The following is a 22,558-nucleotide window of genomic DNA, read 5'->3' as shown; positions in this document are numbered from 1 at the left end:
AAGTGTGAAGAGCTGCAGAGTTTCACCACATGAGCCAGTCTGGCACTGGAGTACATTTTAAAGGGATGGCAGAGTTTTGGTCGAGATGGGGGATTCAGATGGTAACTTTTTTACGAGATATTGAGAAAACCCCCTATGCAGTATGAAAGAGCATATAATTCTAGGAGGTATTCAAAGTTTACTTGATAAATATCAGTTTTGAAATGGCTGGGATATAAAAAAAAACAACAAAGTAAAACAAATCTGTCCTCATAAAAGGCGGGACTATTAGGACCTCTTTGTTTCTGGATATCTCAGCCATTTCAAAACTGATTTTCATCTAATAAACTTTGAATTCGTCTTAGAATTGTATGCTCTTCCATATTGCATGACGTTTCTCAATATCTCACATAAAAAAAAAAGTTGGAAACCTAAAGCCCCATCTCAGCCCAAACTACACCATCCCTTTTAGAGCTTGCCCACGTTTTGGCCTCATCTTGCAGAACGGGGCAGACACTTCCATTTAACCTGTCTAGTTTACAAATTGTTAGTACTTGAATTTCTCGTCACTTGTTATGCAGCCCATTGTCGTTGTTGTGGATGTCGTTCTTAGCAAAGGAATCACCCCTCTAAGATGAGGTCAGGCCATTTGACTTCAAGAAAATGCACTGTTCCATGGTGGAGAGCATGTTTCCATAAAAAGCTTGAATGTGTCATCGTCTGGTGCCAACAGAAAGCTGGCTCCTGCTGAAATTGTTGGTGGGGTTGGGGGACCAAATATATCACTCGCCCGCACTTGGACAAGCGAAGGTACATTTTGCTACTTTAGGGGGGCAGTCACAGTCACATCTAGGTGGGAGGGTACCTACTGTGAGTCATCGTGAGAGAAATTAAAGTTCGACTCAACATTATATGTTGACTTTCGTCAAGGAAAATAAAGTAACTCAAACACGTTACGGAAAGATACTGTGCAATCAGATCTGAAAAATTTTGGACATTTTTGAAGTCTCATCTGTTTTGTCAAATATGCTATTTTGTTCCAACACTCCCAACAGTCACGATCACAGTAACATTAGAATAAGATGATACAACAAGGTCATCACTTCATGACTATCCTATTAGTTTGTAAATAAAAATAAACACTGGGCTTTGTTTGTTTGTTTGTTTGTTTGTTTGTTTGTTTGTTTGTTTGTAACTGATTTAAGAACAGTAACCCCTCTCTTTCAAAAGTTGTCATATATATTATGCTAAATCATTACAACTTAAAGATAATTTGACATGAGAGATATGACTTTGTCTTCTTAAGTCACTTTTCAAGAAATTTGGTGAAGATTTGCATGCAGGTCTATGGGCAAATTGTGAGGCAGTTACATCATCACCTCACCCAACCAAGGATATATAATAAATACTTAAAATGACTCCCAAAAATTCAGTAAGTTTCATACTTTTGTGCCTGATGCCAAAGATATCTTTTTCTAATCGGTTTGTTAGAATTTACTATTTTAATCCCAGTGAACTAGTCTAACTTAGAGTACGAATAAAACTTGTGATCCCTTATCATCAAGAACATTTGAAGTCTATTGTGACTACGATGTTGGGGTCAAAATGTGACATTTTTGTAAGAGAGAAACATGTCCCCAAATGGAGTAACTTGGAAAGTGCTTGACAATCTCCTAGGAAATTTTTCTATAGAATGCAGATAAATGTTCTTTCTCACTCACTAACCAGAGAACAATGTCATCATTTCATAAAACAAATAATGCACGTTACTTAGTCAGGCAGTAGCAAAATTAGCCATCCTCCATAACTTTTGATACCAAATGATTCCATAAGGCCATAATGTGTAGCTGAAGTTTTGATAGAAACGTGCGAGTGTATAGTTAAAATGCAAACACAGGTTCTTCAGAAGAGACTGACAGAGTGTACAATCTACAAACCAGGTATGTCCCACAAGATACTCAACACCTATTTATGCAGCCTGACATGGAAATGATAAACAACTTCCCTTTATCTTTCTTCTTGATCTCATAGTATATAATACCATACAGATTATGGAAGCGTACAGCACCAAAGCCCCATTACATGACAAAACTTCCCATAATTCAAAAGGCGAAACCGAACTTTCCTTGATGAATGCATTCTCACTCACAAGACTTTGCTTCACAGACAAATACATGTGTCACAACCAATGTTGAAGATGTTTCGAGAGTGAATGGTCTTTGGCAGGCTTAAAGAGATGGTATAGTTTTGGTTGAGGCCAAACTTCAGGTTTCTAACATTTTTTGGTGAGATAATGAGAAACCTCTTATGAAATATGAAAAGAGCATGTAATTCCAAGTGTACCCTCAACGTTTATTTGATGAAAATTGTTTTTGAAATGGCCGAGATATCCAAAAAGAGTAATCCTAATTAAAGGTGGGACCCACCTTTTATTATGATCACTTTGTTTTACTTTGTTTTCAGATATCTCAGCAATTCCAAAACCGATTTTTATCAAATAAACTTTGAATTTCTCTTAGAATGGTATGCTCTGTACTATTTCATAACTGGTTTCTTGGTATCTTACAAAAAGTTAAGAGCCCAGTCCTCACCTCAACCAATAGTGTACCGTCTCTTTAATTGATTCTGAATACATTAACCGCTCTGTCATCCTATCTATACTTTAATAGTCATATATAATTACATGGTCACTCATGATCCCACGTGATCACTAATGGTCACTAATTTTGAACAAACTGAAGGTACTCTCACTCAAAATTCACTTGCATTTCCTAAAATTCCACTGGGTCTTTAAAAGTCATACTCTACAACAATATATACAAACTGAAAGTACTCTCAATCAAAATTCCCTTGCATTTCCTACAATTCCACTGGGTCATTATAAACTTAATACAAACTGAAAGTACTCTCGATCAAAATTCATTGCATCTCCTAAAATTCTATCGAGTCATTAGATTTAAAGTCACACTTTATAACAATATATTCTTTATGCTTTCTATAAAACACACTGCAATGACCAATGCTTGTATTACGAAACAGTTAAATGGCATTCCACACTACAAACACAGTGAAGACAAAATTATGCACCACCACAAGTTTTCACCCATGTGAATGCAATGGGCCAATACTTAATTTTCTGGCAAAGAAAAAAAAAAATGAGTGGCCTGATGATGGATACTCGTATCTTAATCAAAATGCAAATCGCGTGATGCCTGAGTAGAAATCCTCAAGTGGGTTGACGTGTGACCAACCGCTGTCATGGCAACGGCGAGTTGGATGGTATTGGTATGCGTACAGGGCATCATGGTTATAAAGTCACAATTCACGTAACATCTTCATTTTGGGCTGGGGGGTGGGTGAATGGGATAGAAATGCACTGATGCTTACTACAAACAAAATATGCCCAACTAGTACCAACTGCTTAAGATTGCTTTAATTATATTTTGAGAGATCAATTTTTTTTTTACATTTTGCATATTTTTCATTTTTTGTTTTTTCTTTTCATTTTTGCATGTTCACATTTTACACACACACACACAAATATTGACATTAAGTTCAAAAACGGCTGGAGGAGACATTGTAATGATGTACAGAAATTAAATGGTGAATAGCTCAAACAGAAATCATATAGACTTGAGTTCATCTTGCATTGTGAGGGAACATAGATATTGAGATATGTGACTGCTAGAAAGTGCAAATTATGGCTGCCATGTCAAGCATAGCTTGAAGAAATGGCTGACCTCATGTAACATACATTGACGAACACAATACAGGGGCGGATCCAGGAATTCCATAAAGAGAGGGCGCCTTTACAAAATTAATGGGGGGGGGGAGCACATGCACCCCTCCCCCATTTTTTTCTTTTTATTTCTTTTGTTTTAACAAAAAAAAATAGAGGGGGGGGGGGGTGTGCCCGGTGCGCTCCCCCCTGGATCTACCACTGCAATACATAGAGGAGGGCTGTGTGAATCATTAATGCTGCTTGAGGTTCTAAAGTGTAGCAAAGTGCATGTGGTGCTAAGGTGCGTGCGTGTGCCAGTGAGGATGCACATGGGCATACACAATAAAATTTAGATTATATAACAATGTACAACCAGCATCAGTCACAACATAATGCATTTTCTCCAGTGCTACAGCAAAATTTATGACAATAATTAAGCATTATATAACATTCTTAAAGATTGCTTATCTATCAAGTCCTTCAATAGACCAGTTCTGTATTCACGAGAGGTTCAGGAGAACTCCTAGAGTGTTCTAAATGCCCTGTATGACTGGGATAAGAGATATTTCGGTTTTATTGAACAGGGTGTTCAGACGCAAAAAAAAATTATACTAGAATGGTATAGCTGTACCAAAATGGTATAGCTATAGCTATATGATGAATTTATACGTCTGAACGCTGACGAAACAATGTGTTATGAAACGACGTATAGCGAAATGACAGCCAGAGCATCGTTTCGAACTAGAACTTGATGACGTATCAGCATTCCATCATGTCCATTGTGTGTCTGAATGCATGGCGACCATAGAATGTTATAACTGGGCAGGGCTTAATGGGAGCGTGCACGAAAGGTGATCCTATATCTGTCACTCATGACCATAACTGAACAGCATGAGCAGTGAGAAACTGCACATCTATACGACGTTTTTCAGAACGGTCGAGATTAGCGTCTGAACGGTCTGTCGGCTATACGATGATTCTTTATACGTCATTTCTTTATCGAGTTATGGTACAAACTGGCTTGCGTCTGAACAGGGGAGCAGGGTTTACCAACAGACAGTCTCCAACAGACTACCATTTCTAATCTGTCTTGACTATCTACATGTGAATACAGGGGGTGATTTGCAACCCAGTTTAACACCCAGGGGGTACCAAGTTAGTCAGCACGTGTGGCTCTAGCCCTTTGTTGTATGCCCTTCCGATGTCTACGAGCAGGAAAACTTTACCCAGCAAGCCATCAGGTGTATCAACAATCACTTACGAGTAAAAACAGTTTTGATGCATCATCCAAACGTTAGTAACCCAGAAACAACATCACCAAAGTGTGATACGATCCACATGTAGCATCAGAGCTTGAGAAGACGCAAGAGTTCATTAGCCATGCATTCTGGATGTTCAATCTGAAAGACGCTGCTATTATCACTACACATACAAAAGAACACTGTTTTGCGGACCATACGAAATTCAATTTTATTGGCAGAGTATAATGCTTGGGTAAATGTAGTGTCTTTCCTACATATGATTATGATCTGCACTCACTGGATAAAGGAAAGATAACATCCTACAGTTGCCTACAGTAATATCCTCTGAGGTTTTCTTTTTTCTGAACATAAAATTAGCAGTTTTTGCCCAAATACCAGTATTCCTTTTCTACATCACTGCCTTGCTCGCAAAAAAGAAATATAATAATTCATGCAACTTATGACGTAAAAAAACTGATTATAAATGATTTACGATTATTGCCAGAATATCTACCAACTCCAAAGTCATATTTCTTTGAGGCATTATCCATGGTGGCCAGATTTAACATGAATTCTGCCCTCTGAAAATGAGACCTCGTTTACAGTGCGGGGCTGGGCCGAGCCGCGGCCGAGCCGCGGTCGAGCCCAGCCTGAATTGCGAGGCCGAGCCCCGCAATTTTGTCCGTTTACACTGCCGGGCTCGGCCGCGTTTTTGATTCAAACCTTTCAATATTTTGTCGTAGTGGCGCTCTGCTTGTAAACAAACGCAATTTGGTATTGTCTGGTTTTCAGACCCTTTGCCAACTGAATTTCGTGGTGACGAAGTCGCCGTTCGGGCAAAGGCTTTTGCCGAAGGAAAAAATCCTTTGCAGGACAAAAGCACCTGAAATTATACTGGTTTTCGACGTTGAGGGGGTTAATATCCTGAATAACGAAATAGTACGGGCAGAGGGTTTGGAAGCCAGACTAAAATTGGCCGCGCATTTGGCCCAGTTTGCGTTTACACCAAGAAAAGGCCGGGCTCGGCCGCGGCCGAGACCACCTCCAAAGCGAGGCCAAATGCGAGGCCAATTTTGGCCCCGCATTTGGCCTTTTGCGCGTTTACACTGAAGCGGGGCTGGGCCGAGCCGCGGCCGAGCCGCAGCCGAGCCTCGCACTGTAAACGGGGTCCAAAAGAAGATGCATTTGATATACATGGAAAACACATGGCTTGAGATGTCAATAAAGAGAGCTGTCATCACACTGTCCAGGTCACTAGCATTGCTTTACTTTGCATTCACAGGGCATTCCACATCTGGCACTTCTGTCACTGTCTAGACTTCTACTGACAGACACAAGCCTGACAGCTACCCACAACTGACATTCAACTGAGAGGTCAAAGTACCTGAGGTCTTAGTGCCCTCCCGCCCCTTCCGCCCCTCTTTTCCCCTTATTCCATCTCCTCCTCCTCCTCTTTCTCCTCCTCCTCTGCTGTCCATCCAACTATCCTAAACATTTATCCAACTCTATCCAACTATCCTCAACATCTATTTCTCAATCAATAAACTAAACTATCTATATACCCTACCCGTAGGTCCATCCATCCCTTCATCTTGTTCATCTTGGGATCAATTTGTCAATCTGCCCTTCTGCCCATCACTGGACCTCCCATCAATCCATCCATCCCATTATCCTACATCTACCTATTCACCCTCTTGAGTCAGTTATTTAGTCTGACTGATCAGAGAAGAGAAGGAGCATCTCCTAATCAGTCTGTCTGCCAGGGTGAACTCCAGCAGTGATGTTGGAGAGTAAACACAACGGGATAGGTGCCTCCCCTTCCCCCCCCCCCTTTTTACTGTCATATCCCCTGTTCAGACGCAAGCCAGTTTATACCAAAACTCGATTAAAAGAAACGATGTATAAAGAATCATCTTATAGCCGACAGATCGTTCAGATGCTAATTTTGACCATTCCGGAAATAGGAGAGATGTGCAGTCATGAGTGACAGGTACAAGATCACCTCTCGTGCTTGCTCCCATTAAGCCCCTCCAAGTTTACTGTTCTAAGGTCACCATACGTTCAGACGCACAATGGACACGATGGAATGCTGATTCGTTATCGAGTTCTAGTTCAAAATGATGCTCTGACCGTTGTTTCGCTATACATTGTTTCGTTATACAAAAAGTGTACGTCGTTTCATTAGTCAGCGTTCAGACGTATAAATTCATCATATAGCTACACCGCAATTTAGCGTCTGAACACTCTGATAGAACCACACCATCTTCTGCTTAGACATTCCGCTGACATACGTTACCTCGGCGATGAAGACAACGATCAGACACTCTAGCTTCTCCTCCTGTGACAGGCCGTTGACGAGCGAGTGCAGCGTCTCCATCAGATAGGTCTCCACTTCTCGCTTGATGGTCGGCACGCCGATCACTATGGAGACTGGAGGGGGAGACAGGGAGAGGGGAAAGAGGAGGAGACTTGTGTTTAAAGATCCCTCGAGTACCAACAGCCTCTTCTGAAGATGCATCTTATTTCACATTTTTTCCTCACTCTCTACTGCTTTCGTTAACTGATGCTAGTTACTTTAAAAGCAGCAGGGACATCTCTCAGTGACATCCAAGAAAGACAAGAAACTTCACACATGTCCCTTTGCGACTTGATTCTTTGAAAGTGAGTTCTGAGAGTTGGGGAAGGGGGAGGGGGATGGGAAAGGGGATGGGTGGGGTAAGTTTATATAAGAAAAACAAAAACAGATGCAGAATATTTTCTCGCTGGATTTATTTCTGAGCTACATTTGGATAAAATGTTTGTAGCACAAGCTCTCCGTGGTGGTTTGGTGTTGTTACCTGCTCTGAAAACAACTCTTTTAGATTAAAAAACATGTCCGGACACTCATTTTCATGCCATTTCACTGGAATTATGATTCAAATCACCCTCTACGATTCCAGTTCGCATGTACACATGGCAGAAATGCGTCATTTGAATCATGATTCTAATGATGCGTCATCAGAAATGTGATTTAAATATACTGTCACAAATGTACACACTAGTAATTATGTACATGTATGATGTACTGTATGCATGGTTGTTTTAATGTGTATGTACACAGGTTGACCAGATTAATGGAGAACATTCTATGTGGTATAGATATAGTACATACAGGCTGACCAGATAAGTGGAGAATTTTCTAGGTGGTATACAATGTAGCTATACAGTATATGCATGTAAGGCGCACCTGGTAAACTAGGGACGGCGAGCGACGCGGTGCGACGCTTCTGTAAATTTCTTTCAATTTCCGACGTCAAAGGACACCCAGCGACGGTTAGCGACGGCGTACAATCACTAGTTTAGACTGCGTGTCGGCGGGCGCCGCCGAGCGTCGCAAAGCGTCGGCTAACTCCCAAGTATACTTGTGAAAGACGAGCCCTCACAAATGGACCGTTGCATGTACGAAAAGGAGCTTACCTGGTGGCCGTCTCGCTGCGTCCGCGAAATAAGCTCCTTCCCTCTACCCTCCCGATGCGTCCCGATGCGTCTCGAGGCGTCCCTCGTTGAATGGCGACTATTGTTTCGTAATGAATAGAAAACTAAAGTGCTACTACTAGTGCTAAGCGGAGAAGCCATCGGCAATCCAGGATTTGGGGCCAAGCACTGTTTTGACATGAAAATTACACTTACTGATACATGTGCAAAATAATTAACGTATTTTAGGTTACAGAAATGAATTGTGACATGATTCAACTCCTCAGCAATGCAATTGCGAACCAAATTCGGCAATTAGTATTAAGGAGGAAATGCCATAAATATACTATTGCTTGATGCTTAAAAAATCGCGAGTTTACCGTTTAATTCGCGCTACTCGCTCGCTAATCATACGAATCCCCGATACGCGTGCGTGTACGTAGTCCAGCGTCCGAGTATACTTGGGCACACAATCTGCGCCCTGGGCTTGAGATGAAATTTTATGAAGCACAGCTGTGACTTGTGAAAGCTAAAACATCAAATGCAAGTCCCCGCACCGTACGTAAATTTTCATTTAAACGCAAGGAAGTTCATTGCTAAAAGGAAGCGTGATTCCGTAGGCAAATATCGAACGCAACCTTCACTAATCAAATGGAATAGAAAGTGCTACATATTACTAGCAGATGAAGCGGAGAAGCCAGTGTTTGGGGCTACGCACTGTTTTGACCTGAAAATTACACTTACTGATTTTCTAGGTTACAGAAATGAATTCTAACATGATTCAGCTCCTCAGCAGTGCAGTTTCGAACCAAATTCGGCATTAAGTATGAAGGTAGAATTGCTGCCCGATGCTTACAAAAATCGCGAATTTACCGTTTCGCGCTACTCGTTCGCTACAACTCCCGATATCGTTCCGAAAATCCCCGATACGCATGAAGTATTACTGTATGTGTTACTAAGTATACTTATAGCGTGTGGTATAGTGCACATAATCTAAGCACTGAAGCTTGGGAAATTTCAGTAGTTGTGAGAGGTAAAGGCAAAGCATCAACACATGCAAGTTCCCGCCCGAGAGCGACAAGCAAGTTCATTGCTAAGCGGACGCTCGATTTCGTAGGGAAAATATCGAACGCAACCTTGACTAATCCAATGCCAATTTGCGTTTGTTTCTAATTCAACGCAAAGTTTCAGGCAAAACTGTATTACTTATTTGCAGTTGCAAGTCAAATCTCTCACAGGGCCAGCGAGCCCTGGTCCCAACAACTTTTGTTACTGTCATTTTAAGGCACGACGGACATCCACTCGTTGGTATTCCAGAATGCGTTCGGAATACACCTTGTACCTTTTATCTCAGTGGCATGCACTCGAGAATGCGCGCATTCTATACTCAGTACCCATTCCGGCCGTCGCCTGGGAATGCTCAGCTTACAACAGGGCCTAGAAATAAGCCGGGCATTCCGGAATGAAACTGAGAATGCATCAACAATGAGGGTGACTTTGTCTAATCTCTCTATTGTCTGATAAAACCTAACGGTAACACTACCAACAGGATTAATTTGCCAGGGTTCACAGCCTTTGTCTTCTAGAACGCATTCGATCAGCCCCACGCTTTCACCAATGAGGTGCATTAAGTATACGTACAGCCGCTAAGTACTAGCTCACCGTTTTGCTTCCTTCGCTAGCTCTCAACGATCGAACATGTGGCTGGATCTCTAGCTGGCCTGGTATTGCGAAGGTACCAAGGTAGTCTTTATACAGGCATGCTAGATTTCGAATTTTCTATCAAAGGACATTTAATTCAGTTTTCGCCTAGAAGGAATAAATCAATCCTTTTGCATGGCTACGTGAACATTTATGATACCAGGGAGGTGAGGTCTGTTCGCTATATGCTTTTTTTTTAGGCGAAAAGAAAGACAAAACAGTATCATATGACGTTTACAGGAACTCAAAAGGGGCTTTTACTCAAGACTAGTGCTAGAGACATGTCCCTAGCTCACTCCCACTCCCAGGCCAGACTGTCTAATTGATATCTACACGTGGTTTACAACAAGGGTGGGGTGTGAAGGAATGCATACGCGCATTCCTTTGCTGGCAGGCAACACTAACTTATTGATTGATCCACTCCGCTTTCATGGAAATTTCCACAAGCTTGGCCTGGCTGGGGCATAGGTATCATTCCCATTTATTCAGCTAGCACATGTTCCTTTGTTTGTTTGTTTTAGTTTTAGTTTTGTTTTGTTTTTGTTTTTGTATTGTACCGAACTTCTTCTTTGTCGGGTGGGCTGGGGAGAGGAAAGATCAAAGTGAGCTGAGAGGGAATGAGACAGGGAGAGGGGAATCAAAAGGAGGAATCGTCTGCTGAGCATGTTGTCTCCTATACTTTTTTACAGTTCCATTATTATTGTCATCAAATGCCGATCATGTGAAATTAACCGGATTTGGATCAAACAGAATTGAACTGATATGAATAATAATATGAAAATCAGTGCTGTTGCTACAATACAAACGCATTCTACGTCACTACGAATGATTACAAGTTACTTATCTTATACTGCAGGACCTATAATGCATTACAAAGCGTTTTTAAAGTGACAGGGCTGTTATGAAATTACAGACCAGCGTGGCTAACGAGCTACCCTCACAACCATGAAGCAAACGGGCAAATTACAGATAGGAAAATTATTCGACATGTATTCTAGCATGTTCCGGAGCTGCATGTTATTGCTATTTACTTTCGAACGTAAAAGCAAACATGTGACATTTATTTTATCATCGTACGGAGTTGAATATTTTAATTTCCGAAAGTTAAAGGAAATATTCCACATTTATTTTAGCATCTTCCGGGGCCGAATGTTATTGCTATTTACTTTCGAACATAAAAGCAAACATCCGGCATTTATTTTACCATCGTCCGGAGTGGAATATCATTATTATTCATTTCCCAACGTCAAAGCAAACGTGCGATATTTATTTCAGCATCTTCCACAGCCGAATGATATCCTTATTCATTTCCCAACGCAAAATCAAATACTCGACATTAATTTTAGCACCGTACGGAGCTGAATCTTACCGTTATTCATTTCCAAAAGTATAAGAAAACATCCGACATTCATTTTAGTATCATACAAAGTCAAATATTACCGTTATTCATATCCCAAAATTAAAAACAAATATCCGACATCTATTTTAGCATCTTTCGGCGGTAAATGTTATTGCTACAGATTCGAACATAAAAGCAAACATCAGACATTTATTTCATCGTCGTACGGAGTTGAATTTTATTGTTATTCATTTCCAAACGTCAAAGGGATCATTCGACATTTATTTTAGCATCTTCCGGAGCTGACTGTTATTGCTATTTACTTTCGAACGTAAAAGCAAACATGCGACATTTATTTCAGCATCTACCAGAGCCGAATGTTATCTTTATTAATTTCCGAACGCAAAATCAGATATCTGACATAAATTTTAGCACCTTAGGAAGCTAAATCTTACTGTAGTCATTTCCAAAAGTATAAGCAAACACCCGATATTAATTTTAGTATCATAAAGTCGAATATTACCGTTATTCATTTCTCGAAAATAAAAACAAATATCCGACATTTATTTTAGCATCTTATGGAGTCGATTGTTAGCGCTGTTCATTTCCAAAAGTAAAAGGCAAACATCCGACTTTTCTTGTTGGCCCGATCGGTCCACCAAAATCTTCATATATGAAATTTTGGTGCCCGACGTGCGTTTTTTGATGGCCCCGGGCCACCGCTAGTTTCGAGACCTGACGGTATACCTGGTAGGTACCTCCTAGCAACAGGGTTGGCGTCTCAATCTGGCAAGAAAAAATACGAATGTATATCGAACTGCGGTACGAAACGCAACTTTAGGCGACGAGTATTATATCGTAAAAAAACAAACTAACCAACATACCAGTACAGAAAATCGAACAAAAACAAAATCTCTGTGTTAGAAATCAGTTTCCAGACACACTTTTACTCATTTTTTTTTTGCACACTGAAACACAACGTGTATAATATGGCGCGACTTTTCTTTCTCACAACGCAACAGGGCGGCGTGTGATGTTCTTTTGAAGGTCAAAGACAATAGTATTATAGAGGTGCACGAGGCCGCTATCATTCTTCGTGAATGAATGGTTTCAGTAACGCGTCTGCATTCTCGGACGCATTCCGGACGCCTGGAATAGAGGATTTTATAATCCCCATTCTTAGTCCATGGGCCAGGCCAGATATTGGTACCATCTGAGGTGGCAAAACCTTTTTGGTGTCATTTTGTTTGTCGGGCATAGATATGCTTATCAAGCTATGATAGCATTTCCAAATGAGTCCTGAGTAGCTTAGTCATAGTAAATGAATTTTTAACCAATTTGGTCTCGTATTTATATCCCTTTACTTCTGAATCGAAACTAACCGCCATACAAAGAAGAGCACTGTCTTCTGTATGTTCCATAGAGCTGTAAAATGCAGCTCTATGGTATGTTCACAGGTGTTCTGTTGTTAACGCGGTGCGCTTAGTCTTTATTCAAGGCAGCGAAGGGAATATCCAAAGGTTATGATGTCCACAGCGCTTAGTCTTTATTCTAGACGGTGAAGGGAATATCCAAAGCGTATGATACAGTGTATATCCTTTTATCTAAAAACAACAACAACAACAACAAAAGCAATTACTAGTGAATTTTACCGTATTTTTCAATCATTTATCATTTTCCGGTGAAAACGCTACGGTGAAAACGCTGATACCACGCCAATGTCGCTTTATTTCCCTCCAACAATATAAGATAATGCAAAAACAATGTAACGGTACACTACGATACATTATAATGAATGATATTGTAAATGAACAGAGTGATTTTTGTTTAAAACTGATGTATTTGTTGATAGGATAGTATAAAAACAGTATGGATAATCCCTTTTATGAGGAACTTTAGATATGATAACGGTACATTGGTCTAGATAAAGAACTAAGCGCACCGCGTGACAGCTGTGGACATCATAACCCTCTGGATATTCCCTTCGCTGCCTTGAATAAAGACTAAGCGCACCGCGTTTACAACAGAACACCTGTGGACATACAGTAGCCAGTGCTCTTCTTTGTATAGCGGTTTAGTTTCGATTCAGAAGTATAGGGATATAAATACGAGACCAAATTGGTTAAAAATTCATTTATTATGACTAAGCTACTCATTTGGAAATGCTATCATAGCTTGATAAGCATATCTATGCTCGACAAACAAACTGACACCAAAAAGGTTGTGCCACCTCAGATGGTACCAACAACCCATTTTTCGGGTCTTGGCCCATGGACTATCTCGGGATACGACGGAATGCCTCTATTCACAAGGCTGAGGGGAGGAACAATAGGGCATTCTCAGTGCAGGCAGAATGCATGGACCGGGAATAAAGTAGAGAATGCCTGCATGCCGGACGCATTCTGGATGTCCGTCGCCACAGCATACAATTCATCACATTTTATTTTGCTTTCTGCTTGAATGTGCGTCATCATGTATTGCGTCCCGAGGAGTCCCTCTCTCAATGGCGACTGCTGTTTTTTAATGAATAGAAAGCGTTACACTGTACTGGCAAACAAAGAAGAGAAGATTAATCATTATCTTACAATGTCTTAATGAAGCGTAAAGTTACTCTAAACACTACGGATTTGGAAGTAAAACGTGATTCGTTTTCTTCTCTTAAATGCGTTCTTTGAGACCTTCAGCAAATTGTGATAGTCCCTTACGTGCTACTAAGTAGGTTATAGCTCGTTATTCCGAAGGTTCGTTATTCCCGAATTTCATTTTCGGATTAACGAATCTCCGGAATAACGCCACGTTCGGATGAACGAACCTCTAGATATAGGGAATTTGCGTATTTCGGATCAACGAACCTTCGGAATAACGAACCTTCAGAATAGCGAACCTTCTGAATTTTGAATTGATTTGATTTGATTTATTTCATTCTCATTTTCATTTTTTTCTTTCATTCCACAAAACATAACACAAAGTAAATCACAAATTCAATCATAAGCATAATATACGTTACAAAGTATAACAATCAATGGTAATCAACAAACTTGCAAAGATATGCACACATACTGGAATTACAAAGTTATGTTTGAAGGATTTTAAAAAATGAGAACTGAGGGGTCCACTAAAAAGCATTGCTTGTAGATTGTGGACCACTCTAAAATATCTTCAAAAATACTTATAATTACAAGTACATGTACATAATACAGAAAATAAGACAAAATGAAACAAAGAACAGAGGCACAACAACATGACATGACTAAACTGAGGGGGATACGATTGAAAGGAATACCCTTAGCAAAAAACACATTTAAGGGAAGAAGGGAAAGAAAGAGATAAAGAGAGTGCCTACACGCTGGACAGAGAAACGGAAAAGGGGATTGTGGAAGTATTTCGGACAGCTGGTGACTGCACGCAGCTGTGGAAAAGTTAAGGATATAAGGGGGGTGGGGGGGGGGTCGACCGCATACAATCCGTTCGTGTTTTTCCCCTTATTTTTTTCGTTTGCTGGTAATGAACATTTAGTTTTAACTTAACGAAGGTGAGGTGTATGTATTTTTCCCATCATTCATGGGAAGAGAAGAAGAGTGAAAGAGGGAGAAATGAAATCAGACGGAGGACAAGTAGCTCAACAAGCTGTCTTTTACACCAGCATCAGTAATATCATTACCATCACTCAGATCATTTGGCCCTTTTCGTATCAAAATTAAGGAACACAACCACCATCATCACTCGAGATAACACCTAAGCAAACTAATCACAAAGTACCAACAACCTCTCAGACAACAACACAAACACTACAAAATATCACGCAGCACACCGAAGAGGCTGGGATCGAACTTCCTTCGAAATATGCAGTACTACAGCAAATTGGAGAAATCGCCGTTACGAAAATGCATGTGCAGTAACCGAGACGGGTGCTGTTCGTTATTCCGAAGGTTCGCTATTCCGAAGGTTCGTTATTCCGAAGGGTCGTTAATCAGACGCAAACACGCAGATTCCCTATACCTAGAGGTTCGTTAATCCGAAAATGAAAAAGGTTCGTTAATCCGAAAGTTTGTGGCGTTATTCCGAAGGTTCGTTACTCCGAAGATTGGTTAATCCGAATCTGAATTTCGGAACAATGAACCTTCGGAATAACGAATCTTAGGAATAAAGAGCCTTCGGAATAACGAACCTTCGGAATAACGAGCTGTAACCAGAGAGACACCTGAAAGAATTTTTACATACCGGTACTTCGAAACAAAGGGAACGAATAAAGTGACATTAAACGAAAGAAATCGTACCAAACGAGGTATGAGAAACAGCGGAAATAAAACAATAAGTAAAGGCCCTCGCCGAAGTTTGCAGCACCGAACACCACGCGAAAATTATACAAAGTCAACACGTGGCAACTCGCTATGACGAGATCTTGAGACAGACATATTTTGTTCTTTGTAATCCTTATCAGTACACAATAAACAATACAAAACAGAAAATGAATTCGTTGGACAGGAGAAATTAGTTTGTTATATCGGGTATTATTTTGTTACATCAGGATCTCCTATGCCTAATCGAGTTTCCACGTTACACTGGAAACAAAGTTCGAACGCTTTTTCACATGCACAAAATACATGCAAGAACAATTATCGCAGGAGCAAATGTGTCATCATCCAGTTCATTCCCAAAAATGATTTTTTTTTTCAGTCACAAAATTGTCCCGAAACGGGAGAGTGCCACAGAACTTCTTATAGAGTTCTGTGGAGAGTGCCCGTCACCTTCTTCTGAGGGAATTGCTAGTAAGCCTGACCAGACGCAGTGCAATTCTATGCAGCGACAAGGGCTGGGTAGTTAGTGAATGAGTTGCCTCCTAATCCGTCTTTTGTTCGCACGAGGCGTGGCGTGGACATTCTGTTTTGAAATCGGCAAGCCGTAATTGTCTCTGATCAAAGTTACTCTGTACAATGTACTTGAAACTCTGTGGTGTAGGCGGTCACTGAGACACCTTCCTTGCAAGACACAGTACGATGCGTGAAAAAAAAAAAGACAGATTAGTGCTTGTTCATTAATTTTCTACGCCACCACGCCAATGTGCTGAATACGCATTGTATCACGTTATGTGCACCATCTTGTTGATGAACCCTATGAATTTGTTTATCAAATCGTTGCTGACCGTAAAAGAGAGGTGGAAATTATAAGTCACGAACTGCCAGCCGCATGACAGAAATGTACCAAGCAAGCAAACAAGCAAGCACCAGTGAATGCCGTTTACAAACGCAAAAACTTGAACTGTTAATAGCAAAATCGACTGAAATCGTGTTTAGACTAAGTAAGAAGCTATCGGGCCTATTCGTACATTAATATTGCAGAGATCAGTTACATGATTTCTAACAGAAAGAAAACTCGCCTTTTAAAATGCAAGGTAAAACTCGCTCCACATCACAATAGGGCAACGAGTAAGCTCAGATTGTCTTTATTCACTTACTGTTGTCATATCACTACCCTGATTCAATTTTGGCTAGTCCGCAAAAAATTGACTAAGCAAACATTACGACATACAATGTATTAGTATGCCTTAGTAATAGTATCGTCCAGCTTGTGTACCAGCAGCACGATTATAAAGATTCTCGAGTACTACGTATAATATACTGAGCTACTGTACGCGATGTACACTGTACGTGTTTGTTGATTTACAGATCAGCAGTTGCGATCTTAACAAATTTAATTTGTAGAGGGAGACAAAGTGAAGAAACTCGCATCTGAACCTTCACCCCTCTGAATAATATCTTTCTTTCAATGCAAAATGTTTTGGGTATATTCAGTTATTGTTTACTATAAAACATAGTTATGTGTTATTTACAGGCTTTTTCATGTTATTTATTGGATTCTATACATCTTAACTATTCCAGTTTCTTTCCCCCTGACTGATATCACAAAGTCTGCCATAACGATGTTCGCTAAACAGTTTACGTTCCATACGAAGAAATCATGTCTTTTAAACGAGGAAAAAACAAAAACAAAACAAAAAACAAAAACGAACGAATGTTGATAGCCAAATAACTTCACAGTTCGTAGGTGAAGTTCCTTCAAATTTTCCAAAGTAATACGTACTTTTGAGCGTGAAATTGTCAGGATTTTGCTGTCTAACCGGGTAGTGGCTGCATCACATACTCGTAGTGAATTTGTGTGGGCATACGAGGCCTTTCGTATGTGTGAGCAACCAATCCCTTCCTGTACAATTTGTAGTTCAGTAAACATTTAGAATACTCAATTAAGTACACAATAATAAACTGTTCGATATTTCTACTAACGGTCAAAAGAAAGACTAATTAGAATCATGATCTTTGCGATGACAACTCATGAGCTAGTTCTTCGATCGATATTTCCAGGCTATTGACACGCGGTTTATTCCAGTGCGCGCATTCTTTCGTCTGGCACCTTGGGTCTGGCACCTGGTTTTGTGGAAATTTTCCACAAGGAGTGGAGAAGGGTGGGGTGTCAAGTTTCTCGTAAATGCCAGAGAGTGCCTACACAATCTCTTTGCTTCAGTTACTGTTGTGTTTTTCCCCTTTGCTGGTAATGAACTTCTAGATTTAACTTTACGAAGGTTGCGAGCACGTGGTTCTTTTTGTTGTGAGGTGTATGTATTTTTTTTTTTTGCATCATTCATGGGCCGGAAGGGAAAGAAGTACTCTAGTATGTTCTGCAAGCTGTCTTTTACACTCGCATTAGTATAACTTATCATCACCATCACTCAGATCACTCACCCTTTTTCTATAAACATTCAGAAACATGACCCACATCATCATCAAAGATTATTCCTCCCGTCTATATTTCTTTTCTGAATTATCCCCCACTACTCGCTTTAATGATTAACAAAAATCGTAACTGTTCGTTACTTTGAAAGTTTGCAATTTCCGAAGTCTCGTTATTCGAAAAAAAAAATAAAAGCAACAACAAAACTGTGTTGCTGATTTGAAGATTCGTCAATTCAAAAACGAAGGAAGGTTTGGTTTTCTAAATGCTGTTAATCCGAAAACAAAACAAATTTTTGACCACATTATTCGTTTTCAGATTAACGAACCGTATTTCCCATTTTCAGATTAACGAACCTTCGGAATGTCACAAAATGTTCGGATTAACAAACCCTAGTACACTTTCAGATTACTATAGTAACAAACATGGAATTTGCGATTTTCGGATACGGAAGAACGAACCATCGGAATATAAGTACACCTAGTATCATCTCATATACCTGACTCTTTTTGGAATAATAACCACCACGCAAAGAAATTAACAATGTCAAACTGAGAAACTGATTTCTTGCCTCAAAATTTTCCCTGATGCCGTCTATATATTTCTTTTCTGAATTACCCTTCCCCCTCCACTGCTCGACTGAAAAACAAACAACAAAACAAAACATACAGTTACAGTTCGTTACTTAAAGTTCGTTATTCCGAAGGCTAAGATTCGGAGGAACGAACCAACGGAATAAGTACGTGACTCTTTCCAGAATACAAACATCACGCAAAAAAAAAAATTAACGACATCAAACTGAGAATTTCACTTACTTGTATTCCTTGCCTCAAGATTTTCACTCCCTTCTATATTTATTTTCTGAATTACCCCCCCCCATCCCCTAATCGACTGAAAAAAAATAAAAAAATAAACGTAGTTACAGTCATTCCGAAGGCTCGTAAATTCCAAATTGACGAACAAGGGGGAAAAAAAGTTTCGTTCTTTGAAGAATCGTCGACTCGAAAACAAAACGGGGGTCGATATTAAATCGTTGTTAAACTCAAAAGATAAATGAGTAAATAAACAAATAGATAGATACATTTGTAGATAGATACATACATACATACATAATAAATAAATAAATAAATTTTCGTGCCGGATTAAGAGTGTTCAGACTAAGGCGCCTTCGGAATAATCCCACACACTAGTTACTTAAAAGTTGATGCCTATTTAGGTGGTCAAAACTTACGTTTGAAATGAGAAAGTGGGAGCATTTGCAGACATTTAAAACATCCGACATAACGTTTTAGCACAATAAAGAGCCGAAAGTTACCGTTATTCATTTCCGATGGTAAGAGCAATCATGCAACATTTACTAGTATTTTAGCACCTTACGGAGCCGAATGTTACCGTTAATCATTTTCAAATGTAAAAGCAAACTACCGACATTCATTTTAGCATCTTAGGGAACTGAATGTTATCCTTATTCATTTCCGAACGTGAAAGCAAACATCCGCTATCTATTTTAGCATCTAACTGAGCCGATTGATACAGTTAATCATTTCCAAATGTAAAAGCAACAATCTCTTATTATTTTAGCATCGTACGGAGCAGAATATTACTGATATTCATTTCAAAATTTAAAAGCAAACATCCGACATTTATTTCATTATCATACGGAGCCGAATGTTATATGCTGCTGTCCACTTCCGAAAGTGAAATGAATCATCTGACAATATTATTTTAGCATCGTACGGAGCCGAAAAGTAGGGCCTACTGTTGTTCATTTTTAACGTCAAGGCAGATATCAGACATTTACTTTCCCATCAAACGCAGCTGAATGTTACTGTTATTCATTTCGAGATGTAAAAGCAAATATCCAACATTTATTTTAGCATCGTATGGAGCAGAATGTTACTTCTATTCACTTCCGAACGTAAAAGCAATTATCTGACATTTATTTCAGCATCTTCCGGAGCCGAATGTCATTGCTATTTACTTTCGAAAGTATAAGCAAACATCCGACATACATTTGATCATAGTACGGACTTGAATATTATTGTTATTCATTTCCGAACGTCAAAGGGATCATTCGACATTTATTTTAGCATCTTCCGGAGCTGAATGTTATTGATATTTGTTTTCGAACATTAAAGCAAACATCCGGCATTTATTTCACCATCACACGGCGTTGAATATTATTGGTATTCATTTCCAAACGTCAAAGGGATCATTCAACATTTACTTTAGCATCTTCCAGAGCTGAATGTTATCGCTAATTTACTTTCGAACGTTAAATTAAACATCCAGCATTTATAGCATCTTCCGGAGCTGAATGTTATTGCTATTTACTTTCAAACATAAAAGCAAACATCAGACAGTTATTTCATCATCGTATACGGAGTTGAATATAATTGTTATTCATTTCCGAACGTCAAAGCAAACATCAAACATCAATTTTAATGAATCAATGTTACTGTTATTCATTTCGAAATTTAAAAAGCAGACATCCGACAATTATTTTAGCATCGTATGGAGCAGAATATTACTGCTATTCGCTTCCGAACGTACAAGCAATCATGTGATAGTTATTTTAGCATCTTCTGGAGCCAAATGTTGCTATTTACTTTCGAAAGTAAAAGCAAACATGCGGCGCTTATTTATTATCATCGTACGGAGTTGAATATTATTGTTAATCATTTCCGAAAGTCAAAGCAAACATTCGACATTTATTTCAGCATCTTCCGGAGCCAAATTTTATCCTTATGCATTTCCGATCGCAAAATCAAATATCTGACATCAATTTTAGCACCGTATGGAGCTGAATCTTACCGTTATTCATTTCCTAAAGTATAAACAAACATCCGACATTTATTTTAGTATCATACGAAATTACCATTATTCATTTCCAAAATTAAAATGAAACACCTGACATTAATTTCAGCATCTTGCGGAGCCGATTGTTGCCGCTGTTCATTTCCAAAAGTAAAGGCAAACATTCTGACTTTTTCCTACGGGAGAAATAGGACGACTTCGTAATACACTGTATTTAGTTCTTGAGTCACTTGACAGATAAAAAAAGATCTCACCTCATGCATGCAAAATTTTACATGTATGGAGCTGCCTAATTAAGGCATACATTCGCGTATGAGTGTAGATGTGTTTTCATAAACCCTCTTCGATCGCTACTTTCAAAGTGTTCCCCGTTCAGTGAGATCACACCCCATAATTACGTTTTCTTTTCAACATCTTATAGCCAAACGAAACGCAAATCAACTCATAACCAATGTTGAGACAAAGGAAAGCGTCGGAACACGTCGCTCATCGTCAGGCTATCACGAGCATCATTTGTAATCTGGAGAGGTGCGTCTGGACACGTCGCTCGCTATTCAATTTGAGCACTGGCTGTGACCATTCAGAAATCTCGCTACATCTCAAGCGCCATGTCCAGAAACGTCGGCACTATTAAAACGAACACTTGCGTGAGCGGAGGTCACGCAACATAGAAATAATCAACAGCTTTTTTCGAGGGTGTCGGCAAGTGTCAGCAAGCGTCGGCAAGCGTCGCGGTATCATCAAAATGATGGCGCGTACTGCTTTGACCGACGCTTAGCGACGGAGTAAAAACATACTGCGACGCACTTCATTGTTCTCGCAATATGTCCCCGTCGCTGAGTGTCGCTCTCCGTCGCTCGCAGTCCCTACTTTACCAGGTGCGCCTAACAGGAAATACATTATAGCTCACTCAATCTAGAATGATTTCACCCATTCCAGAAAGTTCTGGGAAGTGCTAACATGTTTGGCTGAGTGAGGCACTGTCCCTGTAGCCCAATGTGATTGGTAGTTATTCTTGGCAATGATGTTTTGTACATAGATAGGCAGTGAGTCATCCAGATTTCCTGGAACTTGGACTGGCTAGTAGGTTGGAGAGAGTTACAGAATGTGCTAGAAGGGGTGAATAGATAGTATATAAGCTAGAGAAATTCTGCAGTAGGCAGAGTACCCAACACCTCTGCTCTGAGAGTTACGTCACTTCTGGCTCTGAAGCGACTTGTTATAGTCAGTCCTGTGTTACCTGCTGACCTGTTATGTTTGTGGAGATACTTGGCCTGGGAGACATTTTGCCTGCAGATAATTAATTTGCCTTCATTGGAGATAGACTCCATGTTTTTATGTCAATGGACATTGCTACGGCAAAGCTGTGATGGGCTGGATTCTTAGCTGAACATTATTAAGTGAATCATCATTCAACGCCTCAACTGGACGTGGTCGTCACAACGTTTGGATTTTGCACGTTTCGCCGTGGACATATATCGTGGATTTATCCCGGATTTATACCACGGACTATCGTAACCTGCGCCTCTGGAGTTACGTCGGAGGAATCATTCATCGGTGCGTCAAGGAGCATTCGTCTGT

The 22,558-nt window shown here is 39.9% G+C and overlaps 1 protein-coding gene across 1 annotated transcript in view; it reads right to left on the bottom strand.

The window, feature by feature from the left end:
• LOC139729248 (alpha-1,3-mannosyl-glycoprotein 4-beta-N-acetylglucosaminyltransferase B-like) overlaps positions 1 to 22,558 on the bottom strand; it is a 159,339-nt gene that overhangs the window by 80,921 nt on the left and 55,860 nt on the right. Inside the window, exon 4 of the mRNA XM_071640179.1 lies at positions 7,238 to 7,371. Within this exon, the coding sequence (XP_071496280.1) occupies positions 7,238 to 7,371 (134 nt within the window). The remainder of the gene's footprint in view (positions 1 to 7,237; positions 7,372 to 22,558) is intronic.

The sequence above is a fragment of the Diadema antillarum genome, unplaced genomic scaffold (assembly GCF_040938485.1).
Source record: "Diadema antillarum isolate AM-2024a unplaced genomic scaffold, OU_Dant_1.0 seq00000229_RagTag, whole genome shotgun sequence".
Taxonomy (NCBI): domain Eukaryota; kingdom Metazoa; phylum Echinodermata; class Echinoidea; order Diadematoida; family Diadematidae; genus Diadema; species Diadema antillarum.
Note: the sequence above shows the minus strand (reverse complement) of the source record. Positions and strands in the feature narration are given on the sequence as shown.